General features: G+C 36.4%; 1 protein-coding gene across 1 annotated transcript in view; it reads right to left on the minus strand.

The window, feature by feature from the left end:
• The window catches only part of LOC127979288 (uncharacterized), a 366,522-nt gene extending 354,568 nt beyond the window's left edge, over positions 1-11,954 (minus strand). The window contains exon 1 of the mRNA XM_052584640.1: positions 10,433-11,954. Coding sequence (XP_052440600.1) covers positions 10,670-11,935 — 1,266 coding nt within the window. The 5' untranslated portion in view covers positions 11,936-11,954 and the 3' untranslated portion in view covers positions 10,433-10,669. The remainder of the gene's footprint in view (positions 1-10,432) is intronic.
• Between the last annotated feature and the right edge of the window lie 1,844 nt (positions 11,955-13,798).

Genomic DNA, 13,798 nt, shown 5'->3' on the forward strand with positions numbered 1-13,798 from the left:
TACGTTTACTGAGTTCTATAAAGTTCTACACATATTTGAGGTGAAATTGGTAATTTGGTAAATGTATGTCAAGAAAACATGTAGAAACACAAGAGCTGGGTAGAAACTGATTGTGTATAATCCAGTTCCAAAATCAAGTACTCGTAACTCGAGCATATTTTATAATGCTCTTAATCAGATTACAGTTGCTTTTTATGCATTAGCCTACATGATTACAGATTATTCACATAATGGCAGTAAAGTATTAACAATTTATTGATTCTACCTAATCATTCTACTTTCTCTCTCTCTCTCTCTCTCTCTCTCTCTCTCTAAAAATCCTAATGTCCTTCCATTCAGCTTTGACTGTATGCACATACAGAATGGTCATGTAATTGTCAAGCAAAGAAATTAGCAATACAAGCTTCTGAATTTGGGTGTAAAATGGTATTTAACAATGGTGATGCTTTTTAGTGTTCAAGTGTTATATATATATATATATATATATATATATATATATATATATATATATATATATATATATATATATATATATATATATATATATATATATATTATGTACTTATTGTAGTAATTACAATACCTAAGTGATAACATGATAACCTTGAACCTTCCCTTACCCAGTACAAGTTCATTGTAATTACATGTAATGTAATAAAAAAGTGCAACAAAGAAGTAATATAAATTAATCTAAGTAGTCAGAATATATGACCTAAACCAAGATTACATTACTAACTACAGTTTTATTTTTCTACCTAATTCTGTGATCTGCTATCAACAACAGTTCAAATTCAACCCCCAAGTTTATAGTTACCAGCCAAGCTCCAAAACATACAAAAAACATAATTTTGTACTCTGTAGTCTTTATTTTCTATTATCCTTATACAAATCTTCTGTTTTTGAGCAGAGGCACATCTAGAAAGTCTCTAGCCAGGTGGGGACCTGAACATCTGTCAGGACTCAATCTGAGGGGTTTGCAAAAGCTGCAGGTTTGTTGTTTCTCTGTGGATCAATGCCAGACAAAATGTTTATTGCCAGAACACTCAACACTGTATAACGTATAATTTAACAAATTACACGCTGTAGCTCTCCAAACTCCCTGGTTACAGCACGAGTTATCGAGTGAGGTTCAGCATCCACTGCAAACCTGCTGTGAAACGTGTTCGAGCTTAAATGAGGTCCTGTTACTCACACAAAACAATAATCACATAACTTCAGAGAAATACTGAATATGTGTGGCAGTTTTATGGCGTTTCTATTTCTGGACTGTTTTGACACTGACACATATGAACACAACATTGGCACATATCAGTGAATTGGTGGCTCCATTCTAGAAAACAGTCAAACCATTTCTGGTTGGTTGATTGACAGGTCGTCCAGCCAATCACAGGGCTAACTGAACAGCTGTTCTCTTATAAGTGCCAAAGACTATAGAATACCCAAGCCATGTCACTCATGTAGTTTTAAATGGGGAAAAGTAACACTCAATATGGCCTCTCAATAGCAGGAAGCCCCGCCTTCTGAATGAAAGAGCCAATCAGTGAAGTCAACGCGTCACTGCTGCTGCCATTAGAGACTTTGTAAGTAAAGTAATTAAGTTATTTGTTCATGGCACTAAATTATTGTTAGACAAACTATGCCAACACCTTACATCCATAAAAAACAGACTAATATATACATACATACATATATATATATATATATATATATATATATATATATATATATATATTAGTGCTGCAAATGCTTAATCACATCCAAAATAAGTCTTTGTTTATATAACATATGGGTGTACTGTGTATATTTATTATGTATATTTAAATAAACAAACACATGCATGCATATATTTAAAATAAGTTATGTTTTAATATATTTAAATATATTTATATATAATATAAATTATATGAATATAAAAATATACATGTAAATACCTGTAAATATTTTCTAAATATAGACTGTGTGTGTGTTTACATATACATAATAAATCTGCACAGTACACAAACACATATTATGTAAAAAAAAAAAAAAAAAAAAAAAAACACAACCTTATTTTGCATGTGATTAATAGCTTTAAACACTAATAAACATAACTAAAATATATGATTTGATTGGTACAAAGACGTATGATTTAAAAAAAAAAAAATCCACCTCTAAACCTATAATCCTCAGTGGCAGATCTTACAAATATCACATTAATTTGAGCCCAATTCACAAAACATTAATCAGTCAGAATTGCCATCTGAGTATACATTTAATGTTGGGAAAAGATAGTAATGACTCTCAGACACGGAACAATTGTTGTAAATTAAATTACTTCTAAAATAGAATGTATTTGTTTAAATGCTAATAATTAATAAAGAACAGATGACAATCTTATGTTTATCTCTGTTATGCTCACCAAGGCTGCATTTGATGAAGTGCATGAAAAATAGTTTTTTGAAAAAACCTTTTTGATGCGTAATGTTTATTTTGTGTAAACTATGGTACACTATCATTCAAGTCTTATGTAAGATAAAATAATAATAATTTTTTCAAGGACACATTAAATTTATTAGTAAAGACATTTGTAATGTTATAAAATATTTGTTTCAAACAAATGCCATTCTTTTGTTCTTTTGGATGTATAATGTATAATGTTTTGAATGTATAATGCTCTCAACAAAAATATTGAGCAGAAAAAAAAAATCATGTTTTCAACATTACTAATAAAAAGATCCATTATTAATATTCCTGAAGGCGAACGTGACACTTAAGACTGGAGTAATGATGCTGAGAATTCTTCCTTGATCACAGCAATAAATTACATTTTGAAATATATTTAAAAAACAAAAAAAAAAAAAAAAAACAATCCATTTAAAATGTAGAAATATTCCACATTATTATTATTATTATTATTATTATTATTATTTACTATATTTTGATCAAATAAATGATCCTTGATGAGTATAAGAGACTTCTTTCAAAAGCAAAACACACACACACACACACACACGTTTGTTTTTGTGAAAAGAGGGTTCATCCCATAAGTGTATACTGTACAAACTGTATATTCTATGGCCCTACACCTACCCTACACCTAACCCTAACCCTCACAGGAAACTTTGTGCATTTTTACTTTCTCAAAAAAACTCATTGTGTATGATTTATAAGTGTTTTGAAAAATGGGGACATGGATTATGTCCTCATAAGTGACCCTCTCCTTGTAATACCTGTGTCATACCCATGTCATTTTACAGAGTTGTGTCCTGATAAGCCGCAAAAACAAGAGCACACACACACACACACACACACACACACACACACACACACACACACACACACACACACACACACACACACACACACACACACACACACACACACACACACACACACACACACACACACACACATATATATATACTGTATATACTCTATTGATCCTAAAGCTAACAGAGATCCAAACATCTCTCAAACAGATATATTGGTCACTAGAGGGCACTTGAGCTCCACTGGGATTGCTGGGAGAGAAGTAGAGTAAATATGCAGTAATCCTGTACATAAGGGGGTATGGTTTCTCTGTGAGTGTGATTCAGAAAATCTGCACTGAGTGTGGGTGTATCTGCTTTAATAAAGAGCAGAAATAAGTTGAGTAGACTGCTGTAATCGGCATGTCGCCGTCTCTCTCTCTGTTAAATCAGGCCTGTCAGCTCTCGTATCTCTGATGGGCGGCTGCTGTTTGAGCCACACGCCTCCAGACAGCTGAAGATGCGCTCTGAGGCCGCTCAGGGCTCCCAAGACATGAGTGTCTGTCCTCTAGGTGCAGGTTTTCTGTTCTTAGCTGCTTCTTTGTGAGGCGATTAAGCTAAGTCGGGTCAGACTGATGGTATTTATGAGATCAGTGCACATGAACGCTACCGAAAAGTTGTAATTACTGACAGGAAGCGCAAGATTTCTTTCAAGGCTGTAGCAGAACGAGACTGCTAAGAAGCATTGATTATTCACCTAATGCATGTCTTTTGCTTTTCATGTTTGTGGTAGTGCTAAAAGGCTTCCTGTCTTTGTTGGGGAATGAAAAAGAGAGAAAGAAGCATGAAATTGGCCATCTCGTCCACTTTATTCCGATATACATCACACAATGACCATTTCTAAGCTCATAAGTAAACACTTCCCAGGAGACACTTCCAAGGCGCCATTACTTACATGGCATGATTGCTACACTTTTTCTTTCTTTTCTGGCTTGTTCTGTGTGGTCATGGCAACCAGACCAGACACTGTTGTAATTGATGAGTAAACAGGATGTTTTCTGAATATAGCATGTGACCTTTAACCTCATGTTTCAAAAGACTGGGCGTGATGGCATCATATGGCTCTGGCCAAAACAAACACTGGCACACTTTTTTTCTTTTTTCTTTTACTTCACAAAAGCCTTTGAGTGAGCTGAAGGGTTGTGTTACAGCAGGTATCTTTATTATGCTGACTTTTGTGAATGCAGTATTCTAGAACATTCTCTATTGAGCCTAGTTAAGATCAAAAAGAGGTGTTTGCAAAAAGAAGAATGGATGAATTTATACACTTGTGGTGCAAAACATCAGTGCTGATGGTAACGCATTACAAGTTGCATGAGTTACATAATCAGAATAACGCATTACTTCCCATAACAAGTAACTAAGTAATGCAATATTGCAATGCATTCATTTTAAAAGTTACTTTCCCAAACACATATAGCTGGTAAATTTGGATATGAGGTTAAACATGACTGAAATAATGTGTGCTGAAGTGGCAGTTTTTAAGTAAAAAATTAAATATAAAGGAAATGCATTTGATAAATGTTTTTAGATTCTTCCTCCGTTGCCAGTAGACAGACCTATATCAGCCAGAGCTGGAGTCAAAACCCAGACTGAAGACTAGATCTCTCCCGTCCCACCATTGACTTTGAACACTGAGCCTGATTTGTTTAAAATGTGGCCGTACACATCCATTCGCTTTTGCTCAGAAACTGCTAAAACAATTGCTTGATTTGCCCAAGTTCATGCCATTGTGTCCAAGTAACAGAGTTTGAGAAGATCCTCAAGTGTTTAAAACTATTTATTAGCAAACCATACATACAATGGAAGGCTTATTTATTCAGCTTTCAGTTGATGTATCAATCTCAATTTCATAGTCCTTGGGACTATTTTTGTGGTCCAGGGTCAAATATGTTCTTGTTTCTTTGGAGTGTCCTGCAGAACAGGCTCTCCAATATTTTAAATGAGATGAACTACAAAATATTTTATGTACAACACTTCATCTGATTTATAGAGCAAACTGCAAATTGTAGCACACCCATAGTGAACATCTGAGTGTATGTAAGGAAATTGATTGGCGCTGTTTTAGAGGGAAATAAAAAAACTGATTGTGGGAAGTCACTGCATATCATGCCACACATAAATCATTTCAAACTTGTCTTCGACTTGTGACGCGTGAAATGTTTTGTATGGGCTAAACTTAACCAGCTGTGAAAGTAAAACCATTATGAGACATCAACATTGTGTTGTAACAGACTGTACATCATTTGTACACTAAGAATTTTACATAATTATGATTTATATTACCTGACACTGGAAAACCAGTGAAGCAAGTTCTTTAAGTTGGTTTATTAAGCAGCCATTTTGGTACTGAAATGGGGAAAGATGGATTACTCATGAAGTGTTTTCATGCTTACTGTTTATTATGTAAAATCTCCAATCTCCAATTAGGCTAAGCTAATGCTAAGTGATTAAATAGTTAATTACAACCTTTAAAGGTCCTGTTCTTCATGATCCCATGTTTTAATCTTCAGTTAGTGTGTAATGTTGTGGTTAGAGTATAAATAATAGCTCTAAAATTCTAAAGCTCAAAGTTCAATGCCAAGCGATTATGTAACAGAATTCGCCTACAAAAAACGACCTGTTTGGACTACATCCCTCTAGTTCCTGCAGTAATAACGTCACTAAAACAGTTTTTTGTCTAACCTCCGCCCACATGAATTCACAAAAAGTGGGCTTGGTCTTGTTGCGCTCCGACGGAGAAGAGGGAAGAGCTGCGTTTGTTTTTGTTGCCATGTCGTCGAAACGCTGTTATTTTCATCTCGGAGTCCAATCATCTTTGTTTGGGCTTCCCAGGGACGCTGTACTTGGAGATCAAGGGTTACAATTTATGTTTAACTCAGTTCCCGAAAATTATAATCCACATGTAAATCTATGTGCAGCACATTTTGCTGAGGACAGCTTGCTGACGACAGCTTCCTCAATCTCAATCAGTTTAATGCCGGATTCACACAAAGATTATTCCTGAAAGATGGAGCAGTTCCCTCTTTGTCTGGAGAAGGCATTGTTCATGGATCACAACCGGTAAGTGTATTTTATTATTTAAGTTGGTGCGTTTAACAGTTTATGTAACTTACTACACAAAGGGCAATGCTGTTTAGCTTTGTTAACTAGATGTTAGGGCTTTGCAAAAAAACGAATGTGATTTTCATGCGCATCTCGTCAGTAAAAACGCTCCTGTGATAATAAGTACATCTCCACCACATGCTCCTGCCCACTTGCTACTCAAAACTAGTCCAATCGCGTTTACAGGAGGGCAGTGTGCGCTCAGCTGCTGTCGAATCACAACACAGGAACCGCTGGCCCAATTAGAACTCGTTACGTGTTTCTGAAGGAGGGACTTTATAGAACAAGGAAGACATCAGCCCGTTTTTATGACAGTGAAAACAGCGATAGGTGAATTGTGTGAAAAATACTGTTTTTTTACACGCGAAACATGAACACATATTATATCGCACACTGTAAACACAATCAAAGCTTCAAAAAAGCAAAAAAAACAGGACCTTTGAAGTGTCCCTATTACACCATTTCCTTATTATGCCACTGAAGGTTGCTTCAGTAAAACAGGTTTACATGCATGCAAGGTCAAAAAATATGTTACATGTTTTTAAAAAAAAAATAGATTTAATTTTACCTAATTTATAAATGATTCGTAAATCATTCTCACTGCTGTGATTGGTCAGATGGCACAGTCCTTTGTGATTGGTCCAGAGCCTTAGAGAGATTTGCTCTGGATTGGTCTACTGCGTACAACACGTGTCACCCATTGCCGTGACAGAATGATAGTCCAGAGATTGCGAGGTTTTTATTTTTTATTTTTGATAGACAATAACTTTATCATGCATTTTCGGCTTCACAACTTTGCAGATAGTTTGTGTTCACATACAGCTACATGACACTGCGTGAAAGGTGATATTCGAAAAGGCATAATAGTGACTTTAAGTCAATTTTAAAACACCTGGAAATCTGTCACCACCTACTAGAATATTATTAAATATTTGTGATATAAATTCTGATATTAAAATATTTTAATTTGCCCAAATCCACAAGTCTGGCAAAGAATGGTGAACAATAATAAATTTAGGAAATGTTTCTTTTTTTTCAGCAAATATTATTAGAATTAGCATATTAGAATGAATTCTGAAGGTTCATGAAGACTGGAGTAATGATGCTGAAAAATTCAGGTTTGGGCACAGAAATAAATTACATATAAATAAACATATACAAATAGAGAACTAATAAAATAATAATGTTTTTAATATATTTTTAGCAAATAAATGCAGCCTTGATGAACATGAAATCTTACCAAGCTGTATATGGACACCTAGTGGTGTGGATGTATCCAGCAAATGTTTTCAAATGGTTTCACAAATTTACCATTGTAGGAATGTGCTATTCACATTTAACGATTAATTTATCAAAAAGAGAAAATATCAGATATGTGGTAGCCTAATTACTGAAATAATCTGAATGGGGTCAGTCCACACCTTCTCTATTTATTTATTCTATTTATTTATTTTTGAGTGAAACAGATACAAAACACAAATTGTACTTATTTAAAGAAATAATATGATTATGAGCACTTAAGCATATGGTTTGGCTTCTTCAGTGATAGGTTGTATATTGCACTTCATACTCCCTCATAAATTTGATCTGGCTGTAGAATGTCTCACAGCAATTTAAACAGTGAATTCATTATCCGTCTCGCTGCAGAAGCTGTAGTGAGACAGCTGAGACAGCAGCATGAGCCTTTGTTATGAAGGTCTCTGGAAGGTCTTTGGCATGCTACTGAAGAAGGCTTGAAAATAGGGGAATACATCAAGCAATTCATCTTAAAGAGGCAAATAGACACAGGAAGTGCTCGTCGTACAAAGTTTCAAGCATTGTCCAAATAAGTACAAGCTAGAAAGAGAAAAATGAATGAAAAGAGAGAAAAAATTCAGCATTCCAGATAGGGGTTGGAAAATCATTCCACCAGCCAGGAACGGTAAACGAGAATGTTCTGGAAATGATTTTGTGCCTCTTTGTGAGGGTACCATTAGGCCTCACTCACTCATAGATCTCAGACTTCTGAAAGGGATGTAGATTCGTAAGAGTGAGTGGAAGTAGACGGGTGCTGAGCCTGTGACTGTTCTATATGCAAGCATCAGTGTCTTGATCTTTATGCAAGCCCTAACCAGCAGCCATTGCAAGGAGATAAAAAGAGGTTTAACATGGGCTCTTTTGGGCTCGTTAAAGATCAGTCCTGCTGCTACATTCTTAATCATTTGTAAAGGTTTGACTGTGCATGATGAAAGTCCAGCCTGAAGAGCATTGCGGTAGTCCAGCCTAGAAGAAGTTGTTGATTATGCTCCTTTATAAAGGGCTTGATCTTTCTGATGCTGTTCAATGCAAACCTGCAAGATCTATCAATAGTTTTTTGTAATGTGGTCTTTGAAATTCAGCTGGTCATCAAAGATTACACCAAGACTTCTGACTGAACATGGTGGGGTAATTGTTAATGAACCTAACTGTACAGTGAAGTCATGCTGTAGATTTGGAGTGGAAGGGAATTCAATTCAATTCAATTCAAGTTTATTTGTATAGCGCTTTTTACAAAATAAATCGTTACAAAGCAACTTTACAGAAAATTATGTTTCTACAATATTTAGTAGTAGCTAGTAGTTTGTGCACATTTGACAGGATTTTAGAAAAAATAATAATAATAATACAAGACGTAGTCAGCTAGACGATGAACTATCAATATTATTAATTAAGTTATTATATGATTCAGTCACACATTTAGCAATAATTGTTAGTTCTGTTTGTTGATTCAAGGTTAGCATCATCTGGGGTCCTCTGAGGGTCAGCATCATCTCTTCTCAGGTGTTCTGGATCCAGACTGGAGCTTGTTTAAATCCTAGTTACCACGGGATGTAAATCCCGTGGCGAAACATAGAAACAAAATACAGACATCATTAGCATAGCTGCTGATCCAACAAAGTAAAATTAGTTTAACCCAAGCTAATGAATAAAAATGCAACTTTGAACAGATGCAACTACACTCACAATTAAAAAGATACATTATTCGAATGCTTGGCGAAAGAGATGTGTTTTTAATCTAGATTTAAACAGAGAGAGTGTGTCTGAACCCCGAACATTATCAGGAAGGCTATTCCAGAGTTTGGGAGCCAAATGTGAGAAAGTTCTACCTCCTTTAGTGGACTTTGCTATCCTAGGAACGACCAAAAGTCCAGCGTTTTGTGACCTTAGGGTGCGTGATGGGTTGTAGCGTGGTAGAAGGCTAGTTAGGTACGCTGGAGCTAAACCATTTAGGGCCTTATAGGTAAGTAATGATAATTTGTAACTGATACGGAACTTAATAGGTAGCCAGTGCAGAGACTGTAAAATTGGGGTAATATGATCATATTTTCTTGACCTCATAAGGACTCTAGCTGCTGCATTTTGGACTACCTGTAGCTTGTTTATTGACGAAGCAGGACAACCACCTAGAAGTGCATTACAATAGTCCAGTCTAGAGGTCATGAATGCATGAACTAGCTTTTCTGCATCAGAAACAGATAACATGTTTCGTAGCTTGGCAATGTTTCTAAGATGGAAGAATGCAGTTTTTGTAACATCGGAAATATGATTTTCAAAAGACAAATTGCTGTCTAATATAACACCCAGATTTCTGACTGTAGAGGAAGTAACAGTACATCCGTCTAGTTGCAGATTGTAATCTACAAGATTCTGTGTAGTGTTTTTTGGTCCAATAATTAGTATCTCTGTCTTATCCGAATTTAATTGGAGAAAATTGTGTGTCATCCAATCTTTTACATTTTTAACACACTCTGTTAGCTTAGATAATTGGGAAGTTTCATCTGGTCTCATTGAGATATATAGCTGAGTATCATCAGCATAACAGTGGAAGCTAATTCCGTATTTTCTAATAATATTACCAAGGGGCAACATATATATTGAAAATAGAAGGGGACCTAGGACAGATCCTTGTGGCACTCCATATTTTACTGATGATAAATGAGATGACTCCCCATTTAAGTAAACAAAATGGTAGCGATCGGACAGGTAGGATCTAAACCATCTTAGAGCCTGCCCTTGAATACCTGTATAGTTTTGTAATCGATCTATGAGTATGTCATGATCTATGGTGTCGAACGCAGCACTAAGATCAAGTAAGACTAGAAATGAGATGCAGCCTTGGTCTGACGCAAGGAGCAGGTCATTTGTAATTTTAACAAGTGCAGTTTCTGTGCTATGGTGGGGCCTAAAACCTGACTGAAATTCTTCATACATATCATTTTTATGCAGGAAGGTGCTCAATTGAGCAGACACAACTTTCTCTAAAATTTTAGACATAAATGGAAGATTTGAAATAGGCCTATAATTTCCAGTACACTAGGATCTAGTTTTGGTTTCTTAATAAGAGGCTTGATAACCGCCAGCTTGAATGGTTTTGGGACGTGTCCTAAAGTTAACGACGAGTTTATGATATTGAGAAGCGTTTCTTCTGCTACAGGTAACAGCTCTTTCAGTAATTTTGAGGGTACAGGATCTAATAAACATGTTGTTGGTTTAGATACAGTGATAAGTTTATTTAGCTCTTCCTGTCCTATGGTTGTAAAGCACTGCAGTTTATCTTTGGGTGCGATGGATGAAACTGAAGTGTTAGACGCTGTAGAATCTACATTCGCTATTGTATTTCTAATGTTATCTATTTTATCAGTGAAGAAATTCATAAAGTCATTACTATTTAACGTTGGTGGAATATTTGAATCAGGTGGCATCTGGTAATTTGTTAACTTAGCCACTGTGCTAAATAAAAACCTAGGATTGTTTTGGTTATTTTCAATGAGTTTGTGTATATGCTCTGCCCTAGCAGTTTTTAGAGCCTGTCTATAGCTAGACATACTGTTTTTCCATGCAATTCTAAAAACTTCTGAGTTAGTTTTTCTCCATTTGCGTTCAAGACTACGAGTTAATTTCTTGAGAGAGTGAGTATTACTGTTATACCATGGTACAGTACGTTTTTCTCTAACTTTTTTCAATTTGATTGGGGCAACAGCTTCTAATGTATTAGAGAAAATAGTGCCCATGTTGTCAGTAATTTCGTCTAATTCGTGTGTATTTTTGGGTACAATTAGCAGTTGAGATAGATCAGGCAGGTTATTTGCGAATCTTTCTTTGGTGGCTGGAACAATAGTTCTGCCCAGACGGTAACGCTGCGACATATAGTTAATATCAGTTATACGCAGCATGCACGATACAAGGAAATGGTCTGTAATATCATCACTTTGAGGTACAATATCTATAGCAGTAAGATCGATTCCATGCGATATAATTAAATCTAGTGTATGATTAAAACGATGAGTGGGCCCGGTGACATTTTGCTTGACTCCAAAGGAGTTTATTAGGTCAGTAAACGCAAGTCCTAATGTATCATTTGCATTATCAACGTGAATATTAAAATCTCCCATGATTAGCGCCTTATCAACTGTAACTAGAAGGTCTGAGAGGAAATCTGCAAATTCTTTCAGGAATTCTGTATACGGCCCTGGTGGTCTATACACAGTAGCCAGAGCAAGAGAAACATTAGATTTCTTTTGCATGTCTGACAGAGTAACATTTAGCAGAAGTATTTCAAAAGAGTTAAACCTGTATCCTGTTTTCTGGGTAACATTGAGAAGACAAGAAGCTCAGTATTTGCCAGGTTGAGCTGAAGTTGATGTTCTTTCATCCATGCCGAGATGTCCACCAGGCATCCTGAGATCCATGCAGCTGCTGTTGGATCATCTGGATGAAATCAGATATAGAGCTGTATGTCCTCAGCATAGCAATGATAGGAGAAGCCATGTGCCTGTATGATGGGACCCATTGTTGTAGTGTATATGGAGAAGAGGAGGGGTCCAAGAACTGATCCCTGAGGAACGCCAGTGACCAGTTGATGTACTTTGGATACTACCCCAGGCCTCCCTGAAATACCTACCAGTGAGATAGGATTCAAGCTAGCGAAGTGGAATCCCTGTGATGCCCAGTGATGAGAGGGCGGACCGGAGGATCTGATGATTCACCATGTCAAAAGCAGCAGATAGATTTAGCAGAATAAGAACTTATGATCTGAAATCAGCTTTTGCAATCCGCACGGCTTCAGTGACTGACAGTAGCGCAGTCTCAGTTGAATGGCCACTCCTGAAACCCGACTGGTTTTGTCCAGTTTCTTGTTCTGTGAAAGAAACGATACCTTTTTAAAAACTTGTTATAGTATTTTTGCTATGAAAGGAAGGAGAGAGACAGATCTGTAGCTATCTCTGAGTGAAGTGTTTAATCTAGGTTTTTTGAGCAGTGCCTTCTTGAATGCAGTGGGGAAAGTGCCTGTAAGGAGAGATGTGTTGACAATGCGTGTGAGTGGTGGTAAATGTGTAGGGAAGATTGATTGGAGAAGGTGTGAGGGTATTGGGTCTAATGGGCATGTTGTAATATGGCTGGAGAGGAGAAGTTTGGATACAGGGTGTCCGCGGAGTCTTAAAAAGTATTAAAAGTTGATAAATCAATTCAAAGAAAATTAATACCCTTAAAAAATAATTTAAAAGACTTAAATGGGTCATATGACGTTGCTAAAAAGAACATTATTTTGGGTATTTGGTGTAATGTACTTATGTGGTTTAAGGTTTAATACACACAATATTTATTATTTTCCACATACTGTACATTATTGTTTCTCCTCTATGTCCCGCCTGAAACACTTCGTTTTTTACAAAGCTCATTGGTCTGAAAAGTGAGGTGTGCTCTGATTCACAAATCTGAATATTTGACTTGAAATGTTCTTTAACAGTGTTGGAAATACAACTTAACCACTGATTTCTAGCAGGGTCCTCTTTTGGAAGGCCAAACAAAGTATTTTTGCTTTACAATGAAACATTGCGTCTCCTCCACATTGTGGCGACAACAGCAACAGAGAGAATAAAAGTTACACCTTCTTTCTTTGCGTGAACTTTTGAAGTGAGGCTTACATTGATCTCCAGTGCCTTGAATAAAGTGGACCATAGACGGCAGGTAAACTGAGTACCCGGTTGGAAACGATGTTCCCCAGTAAACCATAGAAGCGGAAAACTAGATTATATAGTTGTTCAGCCGTCTCCAGGGTGGTAGGTAACTTAGGCAAGGGAATGAGATGACAAGCCTTAGAGAAGCAGTCAATGACAGTAAGGATAGTGGTATTGCCATTGGAACTAGGTAGATCAAAGACAACATCTATGATGATATGTCACCAGGGATGTTGTGGGATGGGTAGTGATTTAAGGAGTCCTGCTGGTAGGAAGTGGGATGGTTTCTGAGTACTGCAAACCCTGCATACATGAATCAGACTAATCATATTCTAAGGATGGCCACCAGAACTGGTTCTGAAGTAGTTGGATGGTAGCATTTAGCTGAGTGTAGCATGAACGTGTGTTATCATTCTCTCTCGAAGAGCT

This window comes from Carassius gibelio, chromosome B19 (assembly GCF_023724105.1).
Source record: "Carassius gibelio isolate Cgi1373 ecotype wild population from Czech Republic chromosome B19, carGib1.2-hapl.c, whole genome shotgun sequence".
Classification (NCBI taxonomy): Eukaryota; Metazoa; Chordata; class Actinopteri; order Cypriniformes; family Cyprinidae; genus Carassius; species Carassius gibelio.